Genomic DNA, 20,876 nt, shown 5'->3' with positions numbered 1-20,876 from the left:
GTGATTGGTCAATTCTTGCGACTCGCGACTTTGCGACTCCCATTGTAGAACCAGCATAAGAACCGACTATGAATACCGGCCTAAGAACTACCGATGTTATTAAACCCGATTAACGGCGCCGTGTAACAGCGGTCAATGACTACGTTTACACGGCACCGTTAATCGGGTTTTATAACATCGGTAGTTCTTAGGTCGGTCAATCACAGCTATTCCATTCTTCTGAAGAATGATTACGATTGGTCTTCCTGACAACTACCGATGTTATAAAACCCGATTAACGGTGTCATGTAAACGTAGTCAATGACTGCGTTTACACGGCACCGTTAATCGGGTTTTATAACATCGGTAGTTCTTAGGCCGGTCAATCACAGCTATTCCATTCTTCTGGAGGTCGATTCTGTATTTTGAGACGAGGTGAAAATTACAAAAGTGAACAGATTTACTAGATTTCGACAAATGAAATTGTAGATTCTCTAGTAAATTTCCTCACTTTTGTAATTTTCACCTCGTCCCAAGATACAGAATCGACCCCCTGAAGAATGATTACGATTGGTCTTCCTGACAACTACCGATGTTATAAAACCCGATTAACGGTGCCGTGTAAACGCAGTCAATTATGCGTATCATGCGTGAAATGGAAAGTACCCCGCGATATCGGGCTTAATTCTTGAATTCATTCGCAAGAGAAACGTATGCGCAAATGTTGTTCTACAGAAAAGTTGCAAGTCAATTGGCTATCGTATGGCTTGCTTCTGTGATTGGTCAATTTCCCACGACTCGCATTCTAGACCCAGCATAACAGAACGGACTTTACAGACTATAGACTATAGACTATAGTGCCGACCTGCCGAGTGCCGACTGCGCCGACTGCCGAGTGTCGAGTCTGGCAAGAATGTCTTCCGTCTTCGTTTATGTCGCGTTAAATTTTCCAGCGAGGCTGAAACAAGTTATTCGTCAATTGTAATGTGTTAATCCTGGCCGTGTCGAGCCCGTCAGAGTATTGGGAATCGGTGCCACATGACAGAAGAAGAAGTCAATTGTAATTTGTAACGCCATATGAAGAAAATATCGCGTCAAAATGAAAACCGCATTGATGGTAGCTGAAAAACCTTCTTTGGCAGCATCCCTGGCCAATATATTGAGTAATGGACGATGTAGTACCAGAAAAGGTGCGTTGAGATAACTTGAATTGCTCCCTTCTTCCCCTTCTCTATAATAATAAATTTCTTCTATGAATGTCTCTATAGGACTGAACGGCTCTTGTTCCGTCCACGAATGGGTAGGTCAATTTAACACCGAGACCGTAAATTTTAAAATGACCTCTGTATGTGGACACGTTATGACATTGGACTTTATTGGAAAATACAACAACTGGGACAAAGTAGATCCGGTAAGATTAGATATATTGCAGGTTTGTTTTTTATTATGTATGGAATAACTGAATTTTTTTTATCTATATCTCAGGCTGAATTGTTCTCCTGTTCAACTGAGAAAAAGGAAGCGGTACCGAAACTGAAAATACCATACTTTTTGGCCAAAGAAGGAGCGCATTGTGATTATTTAGTATTATGGCTAGATTGCGACAAGGAAGGTGAAAATATTTGCTTTGAAGTTATAAATGCGGTGCAGCAAGGAATGCACAGAAAATTACATATAAATGTAAGTTGCTTGTATACGTTATACTTGTAGATATCGAAGCTATTGATTCTTTTTGTTTTTCTACAATGGATGGGCTGATTACGATTTAAATATGTTTTTATTAAACAGCTTTCTTTCCGATAGGATATATGGCGAGCACGATTCTCTGCCATTACGGAGAAAGATATAAAATCTGCTTTGGCTAATCTGATAAAGCCCAATGAAAATGAAGCCAAAAGCGTTGACGCGCGTCAGGAGTTAGATTTACGAATAGGCTGTGCATTTACGAGATATCAAACTAAATTTTTTCAAGTATGGCACAACTCTCTTTGCATTGTGTCGCGTTATGAAATTTAAATATCAGTATATTAATAAGTTATTATACTTTCAGGGTAAATATGGAGATTTAGATGTATCTCTCATTTCTTATGGTCCGTGTCAAACGCCAACGTTGGGTTTCTGTGTACAGAGACACGACGAAATTCAAACCTTTAAGCCCGATCCATATTGGGTATTGCAAGTATGTATCTATATAATTGTGTTTTATCTCGAAATGCTTATATATTATATAACATTTTAATTTTAGATTCTCCATTCTTCTTTTTTATTTGTGACTGTCTATAACGATAATATTTTTTTATTATTTTTAGATAACCGTCAAGTCTTCCGATGGTCAAGATATCGTATTAAGTTGGAATCGTGTACGTTCTTTTGACAAAGAAGTTGCAACCATGTTTTTAAGCCACGTTAAAGAACACGATCAAGCAACGTGAGTTGTGTCTTGCATATTTAAGAATCTTAGCGCGTTGAAAAGATTACGGCATTTAAAGTAAATTTTTGTATAGCGTAGTGAGTGTGCAAAGCACAGAAAAATCCAAATCGCGACCTATAGCGTTAAATACGGTAGAATTGATGCGAGTTGCGAGTTCTGGATTGGGAATGGGTCCACAACATGCTATGCAAATTGCGGAAAGACTCTATACTCAAGGATACATAAGTTATCCTCGAACGGAGACAACGTCGTATTCTGAAAATTTTGATCTGCTGTAAGATTATTTCAGATAAATTACGCACGCACGCACGCACGCACGCACAACAGTTACACATGTATGATGCTCGCGTCACGCGGTACTTGATATTTATCTATTACAATCATTTTACTTTATTCAAGTTCAACGCTGAAGCAACAGCAGAATAGCCCAGAATGGGGCGAGGAAGTTCGCAAAATAATAGCGACTGGAATCAATAGGCCAAAGAAAGGCCACGATGCGGGTGATCATCCGCCTATAACACCCATGAAACATGCAACCAGAAATGAACTCGATGGTGATTCATGGAGATTGTACGATTATATAACGCGACATTTTATCGCTACGGTATGTTTAATATTGAGATATTTGTAAAACTTTAACTGCAAATCTTTACTTGTATTATACATATATGTACATATATTTTCCCTTTCCATTTTGAATCGTAGCTGGCGCGGGATTGTAAGTACTTGAGTACTACGGTAAAGTTTGAGATAGGCATGGAAATATTTACAGCTACTGGTCACAGCCTGTTAAGTCCTGGCTACACAAGTATTCTTACTTGGCAAACACTTGGCGGTAGTGATACCCTGCCGAAATTTACATCCGACGAGAAAGTAAATATACAAGAGGTAAAAGATAATACGTTGTATTTATTTACTTATCTCCATTTCCTTTTGCCATATCTTAAAAAAGAGAATTACGCAACGACCGCGACGTACAGAATGAATGTCTCGTTTCCTTATTACAGGCAAAATTAGTCGAATGTTATACACAGCCACCGGATTATTTAACAGAGGCAGAAGTAATATCTCTTATGGAAAAACACGGCATTGGGACAGACGCTTCGATCCCTGTGCACATAAATAATATCTGCGTTAGAAATTACGTTACTGTCGCAGCAGGCAGAAAATTAATACCTACTTCTCTCGGTATCGTTTTGGTCCATGGATACCAGAAGGTACCTTTGGTTTTAATTCGTCAACATAATACGCAATGTCTTTTATAAAATACTAAATATATATCCCCTTTTTATTAGATAGATCCTGAATTAGTTTTGCCCACAATGAGATCTGCGGTGGAAGAACAATTAAACCTAATAGCGTTAGGTCGAGCTGATTTTCACGCGGTATTGCAACATACAGTAGAAATTTTCAAACAAAAATTCCATTATTTTGTACAAAGTATAGAAGCTATGGATCAGTTGTTCGAAGTTTCGTTTTCGCCGCTATCGGCATCGGGCAAAGCACACTCTAGGTACGAATAGTCATACTGTGGCGGTTGGGTTGATCTTTTGCTAACTTTTTATATTTTATTATACATATGTACATAACTTTCATATAACGAACGCTCTACATATTTACTCGCTCTTTTTTCGATTTCTCATCATGTATATGTATATGTGTTACAGATGTGGCAAATGTCGTCGATATATGAAATACATACAAACAAAGCCATCTAGAATGCATTGCGCACATTGTAACGAAACTTACAATTTACCACAAAATGGAAACATACGAATATACAAAGAATTAAAGTGTCCATTGGACGACTTTGAATTACTTTCGTGGTCGACTGGTACGCGAGGAAAAAGTTATACATTTTGTCCATATTGTTATAATAATCCACCGTTCAGGTATGTCACGAATAATATGGTAATTGGATTATAATATATGTATATCGAAGAGAGAGAGAGAGAGAGAGAGAGAGAGAACTCTAAATATTCTTTCTCAAATTTAGGGATATGAAAAAAGGAATGAGCGGTTGCAATTCATGCACGCATCCGACATGCCCGCACGGCATGAATTCAAATGGCTTATCCAGCTGTTTGGAATGCGATCTAGGTATACTTGTATTGGATCCTTCGGCCGCACCCAAATGGAAATTGGGATGTAATCGTTGCGACGTTATTATCCATCTGTTTGAGAACGCGCATAAAGTGACAGTCGATACAGATACGTGTGATTGCGGCGCACAATTAGTGACCGTCGAATACAAACAGGTAAGGAGACAATTTGCGCCGCGCGGCCGCGGTACAATTGTCGCCGATCGAACATGCAACCGCGTGTTCTTTCACCGCTCGTTTGATTTCAGGATAAAAGTAAACTCCCCAACGAAGCGACCGAAATGTCCGGCTGTGTGTTTTGTACTCCAGCTTTCGCCGCGTTAGTGGAAAAGCATCGTGCGGTAGCTTCGAAACCAGTCGTCACGCGTGGTCGAGGTCATGCCAAGAGTCGTAACCGAGGCAAACCTAAACCGCCAAAGGACAAAATGGCACAACTGGCAGCATATTTCGTATAATAAATAATTTAGGATTGCATACTGTATAAAGCCATATACACGCGTATACGGTCGTTCTTTTTAAATAAATTCTCTATCGTCCTTGATCATTAACAGCATTAATAGCGTTATGTGGCGCATAAAAGCGATAGCGGGATAAGGATGATATAACGATTAACCATTGTCATCGTTTCCATTAAATAATGGACTGTATACTTGTATCAATTACAATTAACACGTTTTGTAGAACATTGCCATTGCGTTTTATTAAACAAACTTTAGGAAGTTCTGAGTGAAAATCCTTATCCTAATTCACGGAATGGAATAATTAAAAATTCTCGGTACAATATTTCGCACGCAAGATTTATTTTTAAATAGTGACAATCATGAGAGTATACAGAACCTGTTTGACTCTCTCGATAGTTTCGATGCTCTCTGATTCTGCAATCCGAGATCTATCAAAAAGTGAAAAAGTGATAATATAATGTTGGAAATATTAAATATTGAACAAGTCAGTCGTGATACTTGTTAAAAGAAGAGGGCGTTAGGCGTTAGGCGTTAGTGCACGGGGTGGGATTGTCGTCCACACACTTGACACGATCACATTTCCAGCTTGTTTCCAATTCCTGAATATTGTTTACATTCTATCCGTTATGGGTTTGTGTAATATCGAATGTGTAGAAAGAATAGCGCGATATCTCGATGTTTCTCCAGGAAAGCTGCAAGTTTCTGATAAAAACGTAAGCTATTAATTTGACGTCAATGGAGATGGATGGAGTTTCCATGTGGATGTGTAAAATATATAATTAACTGTAAATGTTGAACGACGAGAATATTCCCTCGGCCCTCGCTAAATGTTGCCGAATTAACATTCGATGACGATGGAACATAATATAGACAATTGAGATTAAATTAACGTCGCCATATATCGCAATTAAATGATTGTTTCAGGTAGTATTTAGTCCAGAATATGAAAAGAATTTGCCGGCCACTCGAGGCTTCAGCACTATTGTGCAAGCGCTCGTAAGGAGTTCAAAATGCTCCGATATACTTGGCATTGTTGACAATGAGAAAGAAGCACAAGCATTGATACATCAGTGGTTAGAGTATATTGTAATATGTGTCAATCACGCGTCGGCGTCGGTTCCTGTCAATGCCAAAAGAATATTAAATGTAAGTATATATACGTTACTACACATACATATATTAAGTACGTATTACGTATTCCCTATGGAAATGGAAAAGAATAATATCGATAACACAATGTCTTTTGATTATTAGGAATTGAATACGGTGTTAAAAGATGTACCATATATAACTGGTACAAAGAAGACTGTCGCGGACATTGCGTTGTATTACGTTCTACATTCTATAATGGTAATAGCACTTTGGGCATCCGTTGTAAGCTCGTGGCTCGTGGCGATAATATATACGCCGCGCGTCTGCATTCTCAAATTCTCATTCAATTCTACTCTCATTTCCCTGTCCTTGTTTTGTTACAGAAAGAATTAAACTATCAGCGGAAGGCACAATATATTCACGTGTCGAGATGGTTCGACAATATCCAACAAGAAGAGAAGTTGAGACGAGAACTGGATTTAATATCTTTTAATTTATTACACCTATTTCTGTAATCGAGATGTAATGTTTTGAATATATTTTTTAATATCTGTGCGATATATAGCGATTAAATTGATTTGACAATCTCGCCACTTGATTTAATTATTACTTAATCTAGTAGTTATCGTTATTAAAATTATGTATTACATCAATTTGTTTATATATATGTATATAATAATAGATTTTTAGGATTCTCCTAAAAATGGTCTTACCGGCAACCAATAAATTAATTATTGTCGGTATCGACAGTACTGTAGAAATTACGAAATTACCATCAAATACCATTAGTGTTTTGCAACTTGCAACGATTCCGGATAGATGGCGCCCGTATGCAGATATTTTTTCGCTGTAAACTGTAACTAGTAACTGTTGGTAACTGTGCGTCTGTGTCGTCGTCTGTGACAGTCTATGTTGAGTCTGTGCTGTGTCCGTGTGGTATGGCTGGGCAGTGGGCAAGCTGGGTATGGCTATATCGTTTCCAATTCCAACGCGGCCAACGCGGCATGCGACATGGCCTTTCTCAATGAATTTTACTACACGTATACGTGTCCGTACAAGTGTTTCACGTAGTAGAGGAGACAACGATGATATTGACTGATATTGACAGACAGACGGTCCAAGTCGAATAGTCGAATAGTCGAAACTGTCGAAAGGCAGGCCGTCAGGCAGCTCAAGCTCAAGGCTCAAGGCTCAAGCCCAGGCCCCAGGCTCTCACTCCCACGCTAATGTCGCGATTGTTTGGTGACTGGTTTAGTGAGTAGGAAGTAGGGACTGTAGTGACTGTAGTGAGTACCGTCGGCGCGGCGCGGCGCGGCGCGGCGCCGATCGCCTCGTCACTCGTCACGACCGTCACGAGAGATTGCGAGAGATGCACGGTGACAGTCACAGTCGACACAGTCTCCCGTGCGTCACCCACGAGAGATGTCAAGTTTTCACGATTATTGTGCCTGATAACGCGTGCGCGAGCACAATGCACAATGTTCTTGGCTTTGTCGCATAGCGGAGGATCGTAACTGTAACTGCCTGCAGTCGTTCGCCTTCGGCCCATTTTGGCCTAATTTTAGCCTAATACAGCGAAAGCTGTCTTCTTGATCCTCAGTATCCTCACATAGACGACTAATAGCCGCACGTAGCGAGATGGCGGACGATTCGAGCGTACGCGTTGCCGTGCGGTAAGTAAATAATACATTTATATAAAACTGAAATCGCTTTTGGGCTCTCGGGCTCTCGGACTCTCGGACTCTCGGCCTCTCGGCCTCTCGGCCGCGACAGTCGACACTCGAGACAGTTGAGACACGCCGGTGACCGGTGACCGGTGAGGGCTGATCCGCTGATGAAAGACGCTTGAGCGCCGAATGAGTGGATACTGGATCACTGGATCAGACGACAGGCGACCCCGCGCGCATTTCTCTAAACAGTCTACTAAATTCACGAGACAATGCGGAATGTTGGAAATAATAAAAAGACAATTTGCCGTTGCAAATTCTCACGCTGATAGATAGAAGATATGCTGCCCTTTATAACTTGTCACGCTATGCCTTCAATCTCCAATGTGTGCTTACTCCTTACTTACGTCTTATGTCAAAACAAGGTTGACATAAGATGTTGACGTAAGACGTAAGGAATACCGCCGTGCCGGATGCCGGATGCCGGAGGCCGGAGGAGAGTATAGGTATAATAATAAAAGGTGATTGCTCTCTCAATGTTGAATTTGAGTCTCCTCGTTGATTACGAGGGCGGACTGCGGAGGGACATGGAACGCGCGCGAGATAAGAGAAAAGAGATTCGACTCTTTTCGCGTACGTTTTACATTACGCCAGAAGAAAAACTTGACTCGAGTCTCGAGTCTCGAGTCTCGAGTCTCGAGAGCGGATTCCACGCAACGACGTAACGTCTGACCGATCATCGAGCATGTCCTTTTATGACACAAGCGCGTGCCGCGTAGGCCGTAGGCTTAATTATACCGTTCGCTTAAGATACGCTGAATGCTGATACGCACGCCGCCGGCCGCGCCGGTGTTGCGTCCAACTTCCGAGAGTTCCGAGAGTTGGAGGTGCGAGAGAGACCTTCGTCAACATCATCGACGATATTGTAGTCGTCGACTTTCAAATAAGATTTCAAATATGATATACATATGTCATTAACTCATTACGATACGTCATTTATTCAAAAGCGCTTGTTTTTTTAATCGTTTTTTAACGATTGTATAGCACGAAAATTTTAGCACGAGCATTGGTTGTCTGTTGCAGAATAAGGCCGCAAGTAGCTCGCGAAGTAATCGATATGTGCAGGATTTGTACTCAGGTACCTCAAGGGGAGCCGCAAGTTTTTCTCGGACCTGACAAGGCCTTTACGTACGACTACGTGTTCGATACTCAGGTGAATCAAAGCGCGATTTACGAAACATGCGTGAGCCGTCTGGTGGAAGGCGCGTTGGACGGCTACAACGCGACGGTTCTTGCCTACGGGCAAACCGGCTCCGGTAAAACTTACACTATGGGCACCGGTTTTGACGTAGAGGTCGACGAGACTATCGTCGGGATCATACCAAGAGCTATTAGACATCTTTTCGATGGAATAGCGGATAAACAGCAGCGCGCGAGGGAACGCGTGCAAATGCCTCCGGAGTTTAAGGTCCGCGGCGTTTACGATACAACTTTAGAATACTCTCTCTTTAATTTAGATGACACAAGCTTTCTCTCAATATGACGATGCGTCCCTTGTCCGCCAGGTTACAGCACAATTCTTGGAATTATATAATGAAGATTTGAAAGATTTGTTGGAGCCAGGAGGACCGAGGGGTGGTGCACGTATTCACGAGGATACAATGGGTAACATACATCTGGCTGGGGTAGAGCCGCGCGTCGTGACCAGCCCCGAACAAGCCTTAGAGTATCTTCGATTGGGCGCGTTATCGCGCACGACCGGATCTACGCAAATGAACACGCAGTCCTCCAGATCGCACGCGATATTTACGTTGTACATCAAACAGCAAAGATGCATCAAAGTCGAAGATCCTGACGCGGATGTCGACACGAGTGGTGTCGAATTACCGAATGAATTTGAAACGTTAACCGCCAAGTTTCACTTTGTCGATTTGGCCGGTTCCGAGAGATTAAAGAGAACGGGCGCTACCGGTGACAGAGCGAAGGAAGGCATTTCTATAAATTGTGGATTGGTAAGGGTAGATCCTTTCGAGGAAATAACTGAAATAAGAATGATTGATTGAAGCAGAGATTGTGTATATCGCACTGACCCTGTATCTTTTTTCATAGTTGGCCCTGGGTAACGTCATTTCTGCTCTCGGTGATAAAACAAAGAAAGCCTTGCACATACCGTACAGAGACTCAAAGTTAACCAGATTACTTCAAGATTCTCTCGGAGGTAAAACGTCTCTATATCGTCTCTATATCGTATATATTATATATGTATAGTTCAACAATATAATTACGATACGAACAAAGTGCAAAGTGCTTATCCGAGTATGTACCGAGGCGTTAAGATTTTATCATATTCTATTTTATAATATTCCATGAATTACATGTATATTGCAGGAAATAGTCAAACGGTTATGATAGCGTGTGTATCGCCGAGCGACAGAGATTTTATGGAAACTCTGAGTACGTTAAAATACGCGAATCGAGCGAGAAATATAAAGAATAAAGTTACTATTAACCAGGACAAGAGCTCGAGAACGATCGCTTCGCTACGACGAGAGATTCAACAGCTTCAATTGGAATTGATGGAATATAGGCAAGGTATGTTCGAAACTTATCCTAGTTACCTATCCCCCATCTTAAGCTTCCTGTCTTACATGTAACATTATACATACATCTTTAGGCAAGAGAATCGTCGGTGAAGACGGAGTTAACGACGCCTGGCATGAAAATCAAATGTTGAGTAGCGAATTACAGAGTCTTCGCACCAGAGTGAAAGCACTTTCGGAGACGGTTGAGGCATTAACCGTCAAAAATGCTCTCTTGTTGGCGGAAAAAGCAGCGGGTCAATGGCTAGCGGCATCGAGCAAAGGTGATGACCAAGTGACCAGCTTGATACAGGGCTACGTTCAAGAAATAGAAGAGTTGAGAGCTCGTCTATTGGAAGCGGAAGCTATGTATCAGCAATTAAAAAAAAGGCAAATGCAGGTATATCTCAGTTACAACGATGTAATAGATGTAATAGATTTACCGCGACCCCGATATATCGATGAAATTTTCATTAGGTTAACGCGGCGAATCCATACGGGGATAGTTCGTTTCATTCCGATTCCGCGTCCGTGTTGATCGACGCTAAAAGAGACGTCGAAAAAGAGATGGAAACGTTAAGAGCCTTGAAAGAACAACGCAGTCAGGGTGGTAATACCACCGGGTCAATGGACGAGGGAGAAATAGATGATGCGGAGAATGCACAGGATTCTGTAAGCGAGGATGATTCCGACGACGATTCCGATCGTAAAGGCACGTTCAAACGCATGTGTCCTATTGTTTGTCACGTATATATTTTTAGTGTCTTTTTTTTATAGTTATGTTTGCACACGTAACACGCACACTTGGTAACGGAAACACTACAGCCTAATGGCTGTAAGATCGCGCTTCACGATCGTATCACGTGTCATTTTCATTTTTGCAGAAGAAGACGAAGAAGAGGCAGCTATGGGTCGTGAATTAGAAGCGCTAACTTCCGATATCGATGTTAAGCAGCGCTTGATACAAGAGCTTGAGCTCTCTCAAAGACGTTTACAAACTATGAAGCAGCATTATGAGGATAAATTGTCTCAATTGCAAGCTCGTATTAGAGACACTCAAGAAGAAAGGGATAAAGTGTTGTTGTCTTTGCAGCAACAACCTACACCGCCTACCGAAAAAGTGAAAAAATTACGCGACGAGTACGAGAAGAAGCTCACTAATATGCAAAAAGAGATGCGTCTTCTACAATCTGCTAAAAAAGAACACGCAAGGTTATTGAAGAACCAGTCTCAGAATGAAAGTAGGTTGAGAGGCTTGAGAAACGAGCTTTCGGAAATGAAGAGGGCAAAGGTAAAACTTTTAAATAAAATGCGGGAAGAAGCCCAACGGCATAAAGAAAACGAACTGAGACGCAACAGAGAAATAGCACAGTTACGTAAGGAAAGTCGTAGGCATGCAAACGTAATCAGAACGCTAGAAGCTGACAAGAGAATGAAGGAAGTTGTTCTTAGACGTAAACAAGAGGAAGTAACGGCACTACGAAAAAGGGATAAAGGATTGAGTCAAAAAGCTGCCGGTCGTGCACCAGTCAAGCCACTTAATCCTAAAGCACTGAAGCAAAGGTGGCAGACGTTCGAGAGAACGATCGCTAAACAAGCATTAGCGAAACAAGCTGCCGCGGAAACGGAGAGAGAGATGGAAAGACTACTTCAAGAAAGAGAAGAGTTGGGAAGAGATTTGGAGAAGCTTCAAAAACAGAGGAGTCAAATTACAAGCGCGAGAGGTGATACCGTCGACGATATCGATGAAGAAATCGATAATGTGGAAAGTAAAATCAGTTATCTACAGGTAATATATTAACAGTTTAATGCGATTTAACGTTGCGTCCTTTGTCATCTATATGTTACTATAATGTACGAAATTTTACAGGATAGTATTGCGGAATGTCAGCGGGACATGGTCGAGATGGGCGATGGTGAAGCGGAGAATGAACCCGGTGTCGAAACGCTCATCTCTACGATTCGAACGGTAGACGAAGCACAGTACTTACTTCAACGAATGCTCGCATTTACCGTGGAGCAAAGCTGCATAGCTGCGCAAAAGCAGCTCGAGGTGCGAGATATGGAATCACGACTCAATCAAGTTGCGCAAGAAAGCGATGTACAACATCAATTGTTGGAGCACGTTTTACGCGATAGAGATCTTTTATCTCTCACAAACAATCGGAACAATGTATTAGCTTATAGCCCAGCCAGTTCGAGAAGCTCCTCTCCCGATAAGTAAGTCAAACGACGGTATATATCGCTCTTTCGACATAATTTTCCCGGTTTACTTCGAGTCTGTCGAATTGGCAGCATTTTTTTGCAAGAATGTAATTTAAATGTTGATTTCAACAATATTTTTATAAGCGATCAAATTAAACGGATTATTTTCCGCGACATTTATTCTCCGCGTTAATATTGTATGCGTTTCATTTTTATTCATATCTCGTTTGATAGTGAAAGTTACGGTCAAATTATACTTGGCGAAGAAAGACAGCGTAATAGTAAAGTTAGAAGAAGAACAACGCAACCACAAGAACTTCTCTATGGTATACACGCTAATCCTGAAAATGTCAAGGCGGACGATCAGAATCAAAATCATAATCATCCTCTTACTAGGGTCCCCAGTGCACCGGGTAGTCTAAAGTAAGTATACGACTTTTGGACTTGTACGTGTGCAAATCTCATCAGTTTGCGAAAGTGATACATTCAGGAAATTTACTACATATACATATAGTAATTCTGTATATGAATGTACAATTCTGCAATATACGTTTGTATGTTTGTTTCAATTTTCCGCGTACAGAGGACTGGTATTAACGAGAAATCAGTACGGTAGTACTGGTGGATCGCCAACTTTGAGTCGTCGCGACAGTACATCTCCCAGAGCTCTGCGACGGCCGATTCATCCTGGTGGAGGCTCCATGTGAGTGATTATCCTGCAGCACATTCTTGTTCTTGTATTCCTTATATATTTCTTTCTTGACGTCCTATTCCATGCACTATCTAGATGACTTTTATTTTCTCGGGGTAATCTTTATTTTATTGATTTTGTTGGAGACAGGAATCACAAGTGCAAGTATTTCGTGCCTAAGAATATAATAATTAATAATTTGAATGCGCGTACATTAAAATAACCGTAAGCGTGAAAAAATATTAAATGCTGCAGATTTCATGGGGGGGGGGGGGGGTGGGAAACAAACTTTTCGGTACATAAGTTGTTACAAAATATACGCATTTAGTTGCGTTATATTACAAGAAGTATTCTCGTTTTTTTATTACTCTCCATATATATATATATATATATATATATATATAGATAATGTCTCTGAACTTGTCAGGCATTACGATAGACATTTCCAAGAGTTATACATTGTGAAATAAAATATAACCTTATATGTGGATAGTATATATATCTATATATATGTAACTATCCATACTATACATACATACATCAATATATGTACGCACATGCATATAATATGGAGTATACGTTTTAATAGCCGTACCTTGGTTGCAAACGATATCTCTAATAATAAAACCTAATGAAAAAAAAAAAATTAATAAATCTAGATTTATACATTTACAAATAAGTAAGACATGTACGTTAATCGATTTTACAGTAATATATAATGTATATATTACTGCGATGAATCTGACACGATATATCATTTCTATCTATTTAACTCTTAATTTACATTAACGTGTTATTAATAATTGCAATAAGAAAAGACATGTTTATACGGAATTTAGACTAGTTTATACGGAACATGTATCTTCAATATGTATAGACATAAGAATATTATATGTTTTGTAATATAGGATAAAGAATAAAAGACAAAATTTTAAACAACACGCGGAAATACGATAGCTATCGAAAGACCTCCTTTTGGCTGTTCCTTACATATTTCTAAGTACGAAATTTGCATTTGATGACGGCTGAAATAATGAATAATTGTGCTTAATTGTGCACTACTCCTATAAACTGGATTAATATAATATTTCATTATCTCTTTCCTGTGCACGCATGTTTAATATAATGTTTAAGTCGGCATGATTATTAGCCTGATGCCGGCTAACTAACACGCTAACATATAACACACCTAATAGGGAGCAGGTAGCGCATACGGATATATCTTCACCTCCTGGATCACCGACTACGTACAGACGTTTCAATAGCCGCGAGGAAAACGTATTCTCCAGATTAACTGCGAACAGGCAGCTAGTCGCGTCTGAGCCACAACCAATGAAAGGAATTATCTCGCAGTATCAGGGCAAGGTAAGCACAAACCGGTAATGAGCCTCCTGCCTCTCTTTCGGACCCAAGTATTAGATATGATTCTTCTATTAGGTGCAACCACGGGCCATTTTGCAATGTTCTCATGTTGCGGAAGGACATAGCAAAGCTGTCCTTACTATATGCGTGACGTCAGATTTACTTTTCAGCGGCTCGAAAGGTATAATATATGAATACCGTGAATGCGCAGATCGAATGGTATCGAGAAATATATATTTGATCAAGTATAACGTGACCGCAATAACAAACGAGTTACTTTGTGAATTTTTAGATCGCACCGTGAAAGTATGGGACTTGGAGACGGGAATTGAAAGTTTGACTTTAGGCGGACATCCTAATAACGTCGTTGCCGTAAAGTATTCCGCTGTTCATCAGCTTCTATTTAGCGTATCCGCGGCATACGTTAAAGTTTGGGATTTAAGAACGGGCAACAGCTGCATAAAAACGTTGCTTTCTTCGGGTCAAGCTCAAAGCGGCCCTATCGCATTATCGACTCCGTCTAGGATACTTCAGGTCCCCATGGGCGAAACAACAATTAACGATTTAGCGCTCAGTTTGGACGAACAGGAACTATATACTGCAGCTAGCGATAAAGTTAGGATATGGGATCTTCGTAAATTGACGTACACCGCTAGATTGAGCACACCACACACAGCGGCCGTTATGTGCTTGGCCGTTGCTGAGGATGGTAGAGTAATAGCGGGTAGCAAGGATCATTTGATATCTCTCGCCGAGCCTAATATATCCGGACCGTCCGTTAGTTTAGCGCCACCGCATTATGACGGAGTTCAATGCTTAGCGACGATCGGTTCTACATTATTTTCCGGTGCGTCATGTCGTTTTTTCGTCTGTGTATTACTGCGCGATCAAGTTCAAATCATCTATTATTAATTAATCTTCAGGCTCTAGAGATATGTGCGTTAAACGATGGGATCTAAGCAAAATGGAATTGGTTCAATCCCTAAACAACGCTCACAAAGATTGGATTTTGGGATTGCGTACAATAAATAACGGTTCCATAATGATTTCGGGATGTCGCGGTGGTATATTGAAAGCATGGTCAGTTCCTAAAGATCATTTAGGAGAATGTACGCCTATCGGAGAAGTGCGAGCGCACGCTTCTGCTATCAATGCTATCGTGACCAATCAGCAGCATATATTTACAGCGAGCAAGTAAGTAAGACAAACCAAATGTTTTAATGCTTTTATATCCAGCTCTGTGTCGAAAATACAATATTCGATAATACAATGACTCTCTAACGGTCCGTAAAATGACTGTTAGCGTATATTATGCGTATCAGATATGCATACTTCGATTCAGCAATCCGCGACGTGATATCCGCGAGTGAAATAACGTCTCGGATGTTGATTTCAGCTCTGGGGAGGTGAAGCTGTGGCGTATACCCGATTCCTCATTATCTATGTCCATCTCCACAGTTTCCCTTTAACCTTATTTGCTTTTTGCCTGTGCGTCGCTGTGTGTCCGTTTATCTTATATTTTTCTGATAATGTGCAGCATGCCGTTACCTGTATTTCAATATTCAAAATATTTTACACATAATGCGGCGGTAAAGCTGCATTATTTGTTATGCCTTCGTCGAATGTTTTACCATACATTTTATACGCAACACTATACTACCGTACGATACAATAACTAATACTAAAAGCTTAAAGTCGAATAAAGATGTGCGATTACATTTTGTAAACTTGGTGTCTATATTTACGTTTGCATTATTTCGTTGGCATAATTTAAAATTCCGCTATAAAATTCATAGCCATTTTCAAAGTTGAACGTCATGTTTGAGAGGATTAAATTTATAAGTGCACGAGATTGTTCGTATTATACACACATCTAATTGATCCACGAGCATCTTCTTGCTATAGACGAAATAAATCCCAAAGATAAATAATTCGATAAAATAAAATCAGTTTTTTGACAATTGTAATAAGTCTATCAGTCTAGGGTGTATGGATGTTTAATTCGTTATTATTTGCTTCTATGTTGTTTACTCCACTTTGGTGCTTTGCATGGTCATCGTGTCGATACGAAGCGATGGAACTGTGAAATTGTGGAACTATAAACGAGACGCAAGGACCTTCCACAGGAGCAACTCACTCAAAAGCTAACACATGTGTGTCGTGTATACTACGTATTATATTTAATTTGCAATTATACAGTTTTAGTTTAATTTAAATGATAATGCACTTGATCTATTCATTATTAGTTTGTACCTTTTTTTTATACATTGCTATTGCATTGATTTTTTAATCGATTGTTGAAAATATTCTTCCTAAACGGTTTTTTTTATTTTTTGACTCTATCGTAATTTTAATAAATATTAGAAGATGTGATAATCAAAAAAACCTGCGGGACAATACGTATGTTTGTCGTTTAACTAACAAGATGACGAATTATAATGTTAACGTCTGTTTGGAATAGGAATAACGTGCATTATCATAAGCGTGCCTAAATGCAGGGCTTGGATAAAATATTGTGTGATAGGAAAAAAAAATTATATGTTATCTGATATTTATTTTGTTATGAACATAAAGATATGATCGTAATTATAATAATTATAATATTTATTCTTAGTACAAATAATAATTGTTGGTTAATACTGTACAGTCTGAGGTCTCTGTAGGTTCCAAATACTGGATATTGTCAGGGTTGGTTATTAGTCAATTTTCTTCTGAAAATTTTAAAACAGTATTATGCCTTAATTATATTTATAATTGTCGTGAAAAATAAATCGATTGTATAAAAAAAAAGAGGAGGAAAAAGGAATAGTACACGAGATAATTTTGCAGCATTTTTGTATGGATTTTTATGTATGTATACCTCTTTTTCTTTTTGTGTGCGGTAAGTGATTCTTGACCGCTGTCATCCTCGCTATCTTCGGATTGACTACTGCTGGTACTGCTCGAAGAGCTACTCGAAGAACCGCTCGATGAATCACTGGCAACACCGGTATCTTCTTTCACGTCTATAGTTTCCGCTAAGGTTGCCAGTTCGGGTTCTTTATCATTGAGTACTTTTAACCATTTTCGCGATAATTTTGGTCTTCCTCGTACCTGTTTGCGATCAAGTTATCGTCAGTTTTCATCGGGCTTGTGCGTTATATGCACACGTCCAAGTATCCTTGCTAAATAATCTTACGTTGATATTTCATAACAATTATAACAAAAAATCATTATAATAACAAAATTATTTATATTTTGCATCGAGTTCTTACCGTTTTATGCCAAACTACCGGAAAGTTGGTACGCGAACAGAAATTCTGCGTGACCGCTATAGTTTCGTCCAGATTTAATACGATGTGCCACCATCCGCCGGGAATGAAGACAGTCTCACCAGGCGTCTGCAGAATCTCTATTGGGCGACAATCTTTTGGCCAAGTAGGTAGTTTTGTGCGTGGATAGACAATGGAAAACCACGTAATAGCTTCGTCTCTCTGTTTCCCACCTTCGGCTGCGGTTACTTTCAGAAGTTCGCGAGGAGTATGCGTAGGAAACAGACACCAGCGTTTATGGCCGGAAATTAACGCATTCCACGCACTGGTACCCAATGGGTCTATATGTATCCCTGTACCTGTTGCAATTTTTTTTTTTTTTTAGAATGTATCTTTTTATGCATCATTAACTGCCGATTACAACACACGAGACAAATTCGTTGACGTATGGCATATATGCGCCAAGTCTTTAGAAGCTATTAGAGTTTAAAAACAGCACCGAGTACATAAATATTTTAATATTTCGAACTCTTTCGAAAACAATTTCATATAAAAAAAATTTTGTTTCACACTTTCAATATATTTATATATTTAATAGCGCGTACTCCTTTTTTGATTAGATTGAAAATTCAGTGACGCCCGCGCGCGCACATATACACAAATACACATACCCATTTTAGTGTATTAACCTATTTACCAGATCTTGCAGGCCCCATAACAAACCAACGATACGGCGGTCTTCGATGTTCTCCGGCATGATGAAAAAGATCATCTCGAAAGTATTTAGGAATTACATAATCATCTAACAATTTTTTTCGTCTTGGATGTTCACCAAACGAGCTATCAAAAATGTATAAAGGAGAATCATCTTCATTATTAAACATGTATCGAACGTAGTACTTCATCTTCATTTTTACACTATATCCTTCATTGTCTTCTCCGCATTTAAACTTTTGATTCCGATATTTCTTTGCTAGCCTCTGAAATCGAAGAAGAAAGTCGGTAATCCTTATCAAACTTATTTCTGCAAGTTGGGATTAAAGACACGACTAGACGCGTCTTTTCTTTCTCAATCGAGTAGATGAATAAAATTGAGAGTTTGCTTATAGTCTCTTAAAATAATTAGGTGAATTAGGTAGTTTAATTGCTGGCAAAGGACTAAGGAGAAACAACCCGTGAACAACCGGTGAGAGTCATATGTCATAATGGGACAGAGATATATGTTGAGAATCCATTTAATTGTACTATTGTACATCCTTACATATCTATGTAATAAAAAAATGATGATACAAAGACCAACCTCTATAGTCCATTTGTGTTGGGCCCTCCAGCCATTTTGAACACCTCGTATTATCACAGGCTTATAAGGTTTCTCGTATTTTCCTACGAATTCTTCCGTAATCACGTTGGACTCGTCGATTCGTTCGGCATTGTCTTGAAATTCCCAAAACTTTTGGAATCTCTTACTGTAGCCGTGCTGAATCCACGCTGCCTTATCCGCGAGCTCTAAACAGGACGCATTAGGAGTTTTCGGCACTGGACTTTTAATTCTCGGCTGTCATTTAAATTATTTTGTACAAAATAAAACTGCACAGTTGCATAGTCGCAATGTTACATAATGTATGTAATAGATGTAATATAATGTAATATAATAAAATAAATGTGTTGCCACAAATTCCATGAATCGCAGATTCTCGTCGAGATGCGTATGCGTACATTGCGTACGTCCAATTGAATCAGTGGATGCCTAAAGGCGGACAAGTGGATTAAGATTATTCGGGAAATCGAATTACATCATCGTCGACCGTCGTCATTCAAGGGGTTCAAGGTCTCAAGAGGGAATGGTATACTCGATAACTCTTTCTCGAAAACTCAACTCTTCTTCGAAATAATCGGTACGTACGGAGCGCCGGTAAGCACGGCAATTTTGCAATTATTTCATTACACGTCAAGCTTCAAGCTTGGGCGTTTAACCGTTTAACGGATAACGGATAACGCCACGCATACATGAACGGACACATGAAACGGAAAACGAAGAAAGGTTATATCGATGTATGTTGTCGACGACTTGTCAGTTGTCACTTTGCGGTAACTAACGGCAGGTAGGCAGGTAGGCAGGTAGGCAGGCAGGCAGGCAAGCAGGTAGGCAGGTAGGTAGGTAGGTAGATAGGTAGGTAGGTTATAAATCGCCCAAGTTCCATCTTCTTTACCTGGTCGAGCCTTCTTTTTCACCTCCTTGATCCTCTTTCTCGCGCGATGATCCAGCTTCCACTCTTCCGTCATGACTGCGTTTGTATTGTCTATATTTATATTTTTATATTCTAATTTCAGAGAGAATATATTTACAAATCGCGCAATAGGTAACAAAATTTGAAAACGTTGCAAAACGTTGGACGACTCACCACGACTCACCAGTCACCACGACTCACGACTCACGACCACTCACGTCACGACGTTGCAAAAACGTCGTTTGTCGTTTAGTAATAATCGGGCGATAGCGGATAGTGGACTGTGGATGGCGGATCAGGCGGGGATGGTAATCTGGTAACCGGGCTCAGTGCTGCCAGATCGAGAGAAAAAACTTTACGCTTCTGCGCATTCAAATTTGCGCAGTCAATCACGTGACAGTAGGTTTGTTCGTATTGCTTGAAATCTCTAAAGGCCCGCGGGCACATATTATACGATTTCATTAAAATCTAGTAAATCAGTTCACTTTTCGTATTTTCACCTCGTTTCAAGAACCGAAATAGGTCCCCTGGACGCGATGAGGGATATCCAAAGAGAGCTCTGCTTTTCCAGTGAAAAAATTCCAGTTTGGAAAAAGCAGAGCTCTCATTGGCTATCGCTATCGCTCATCGCGTCCAGTGGTCAACATCGAAGAGGCGTAGAGGGGAATGTCTGGACTCCGACAACTCCGGAGCACTCCGAACTCTCCGAAGTCCGGAGTCCGGAGTCCGGCAGCCGGACCGGATGTAAGGGGTCGCTGCTCGCTGCGCCGCGCTGCGCCGCGCCGCGCCGCGCCGCGCGAGGGAGCACGGTAGATGGAAGAGGCATGA

At 40.2% G+C, this 20,876-nt stretch overlaps 4 protein-coding genes across 7 annotated transcripts; 3 read left to right on the top strand and 1 right to left on the bottom strand.

The window, feature by feature from the left end:
- The first annotated feature begins 848 nt into the window (after nucleotides 1-848).
- On the top strand, nucleotides 849-5,231 carry Top3beta (topoisomerase 3-beta). Its single transcript, XM_071711041.1, has 14 exons — nucleotides 849-1,169; nucleotides 1,248-1,390; nucleotides 1,465-1,659; nucleotides 1,783-1,950; nucleotides 2,030-2,158; nucleotides 2,289-2,407; nucleotides 2,484-2,684; nucleotides 2,810-3,014; nucleotides 3,116-3,298; nucleotides 3,418-3,627; nucleotides 3,706-3,923; nucleotides 4,078-4,302; nucleotides 4,407-4,668; nucleotides 4,761-5,231. The coding sequence occupies exons 1-14, from the start codon at nucleotides 1,079-1,081 to the stop codon at nucleotides 4,965-4,967; spliced, it is 2,556 nt and encodes an 851-aa protein (XP_071567142.1). The 5' UTR covers nucleotides 849-1,078; the 3' UTR covers nucleotides 4,968-5,231.
- Nucleotides 5,232-5,362: 131 nt separating this feature from the next.
- Aimp3 (aaRS-interacting multifunctional protein 3) lies at nucleotides 5,363-6,654 on the top strand. The gene is made up of 4 exons (XM_071711072.1): nucleotides 5,363-5,686; nucleotides 5,898-6,119; nucleotides 6,228-6,323; nucleotides 6,449-6,654. The coding sequence occupies exons 1-4, from the start codon at nucleotides 5,600-5,602 to the stop codon at nucleotides 6,578-6,580; spliced, it is 537 nt and encodes a 178-aa protein (XP_071567173.1). The 5' UTR covers nucleotides 5,363-5,599; the 3' UTR covers nucleotides 6,581-6,654.
- A 341-nt stretch (nucleotides 6,655-6,995) lies between these two features.
- Klp31e (kinesin-like protein 31E) lies at nucleotides 6,996-17,400 on the top strand. Of its 2 annotated transcripts, none has more exons than XM_071711036.1 (16): nucleotides 6,996-7,738; nucleotides 8,816-9,200; nucleotides 9,298-9,744; nucleotides 9,842-9,950; nucleotides 10,121-10,324; nucleotides 10,407-10,711; nucleotides 10,789-11,023; nucleotides 11,196-12,100; nucleotides 12,182-12,531; nucleotides 12,751-12,939; nucleotides 13,100-13,219; nucleotides 14,404-14,572; nucleotides 14,645-14,750; nucleotides 14,862-15,416; nucleotides 15,493-15,763; nucleotides 16,642-17,400. In XM_071711036.1, exons 1-16 carry the CDS (start codon nucleotides 7,704-7,706, stop codon nucleotides 16,715-16,717), a joined length of 4,461 nt encoding a protein of 1,486 aa, XP_071567137.1. In that variant the 5' UTR covers nucleotides 6,996-7,703; the 3' UTR covers nucleotides 16,718-17,400. The 2 variants fall into 2 exon arrangements, with proteins under 2 accessions (XP_071567137.1, XP_071567138.1); XM_071711037.1 differs by having other exon boundaries at nucleotides 15,966-17,400.
- On the bottom strand, nucleotides 17,104-20,622 carry Psr (bifunctional arginine demethylase and lysyl-hydroxylase PSR). 3 transcript variants are annotated; one of them, XM_071711062.1, is made up of 7 exons: nucleotides 20,223-20,622; nucleotides 20,031-20,141; nucleotides 19,121-19,326; nucleotides 18,518-18,800; nucleotides 17,824-18,179; nucleotides 17,430-17,662; nucleotides 17,104-17,280 (listed from the first exon to the last, which is right to left on the bottom strand). In XM_071711062.1, exons 2-7 carry the CDS (start codon nucleotides 20,101-20,103, stop codon nucleotides 17,253-17,255), a joined length of 1,179 nt encoding a protein of 392 aa, XP_071567163.1. In that variant the 5' UTR covers nucleotides 20,104-20,141; nucleotides 20,223-20,622; the 3' UTR covers nucleotides 17,104-17,252. The 3 variants fall into 3 exon arrangements, with proteins under 3 accessions (XP_071567163.1, XP_071567164.1, XP_071567162.1); XM_071711063.1 differs by having other exon boundaries at nucleotides 20,031-20,105; XM_071711061.1 differs by having other exon boundaries at nucleotides 20,031-20,622.
- Nucleotides 20,623-20,876: the final 254 nt, after the last annotated feature.

This window comes from Temnothorax nylanderi, unplaced genomic scaffold (genome assembly GCF_030848795.1).
Source record: "Temnothorax nylanderi isolate EJ_2023f unplaced genomic scaffold, tnyl_v1.0 TNYL_tig0094_pilon, whole genome shotgun sequence".
Lineage (NCBI taxonomy): Eukaryota > Metazoa > Arthropoda > Insecta > Hymenoptera > Formicidae > Temnothorax > Temnothorax nylanderi.
The sequence above is the reverse complement of the archived record's forward strand: the minus strand, read 5'-3'. Positions and strand labels throughout refer to the sequence as shown.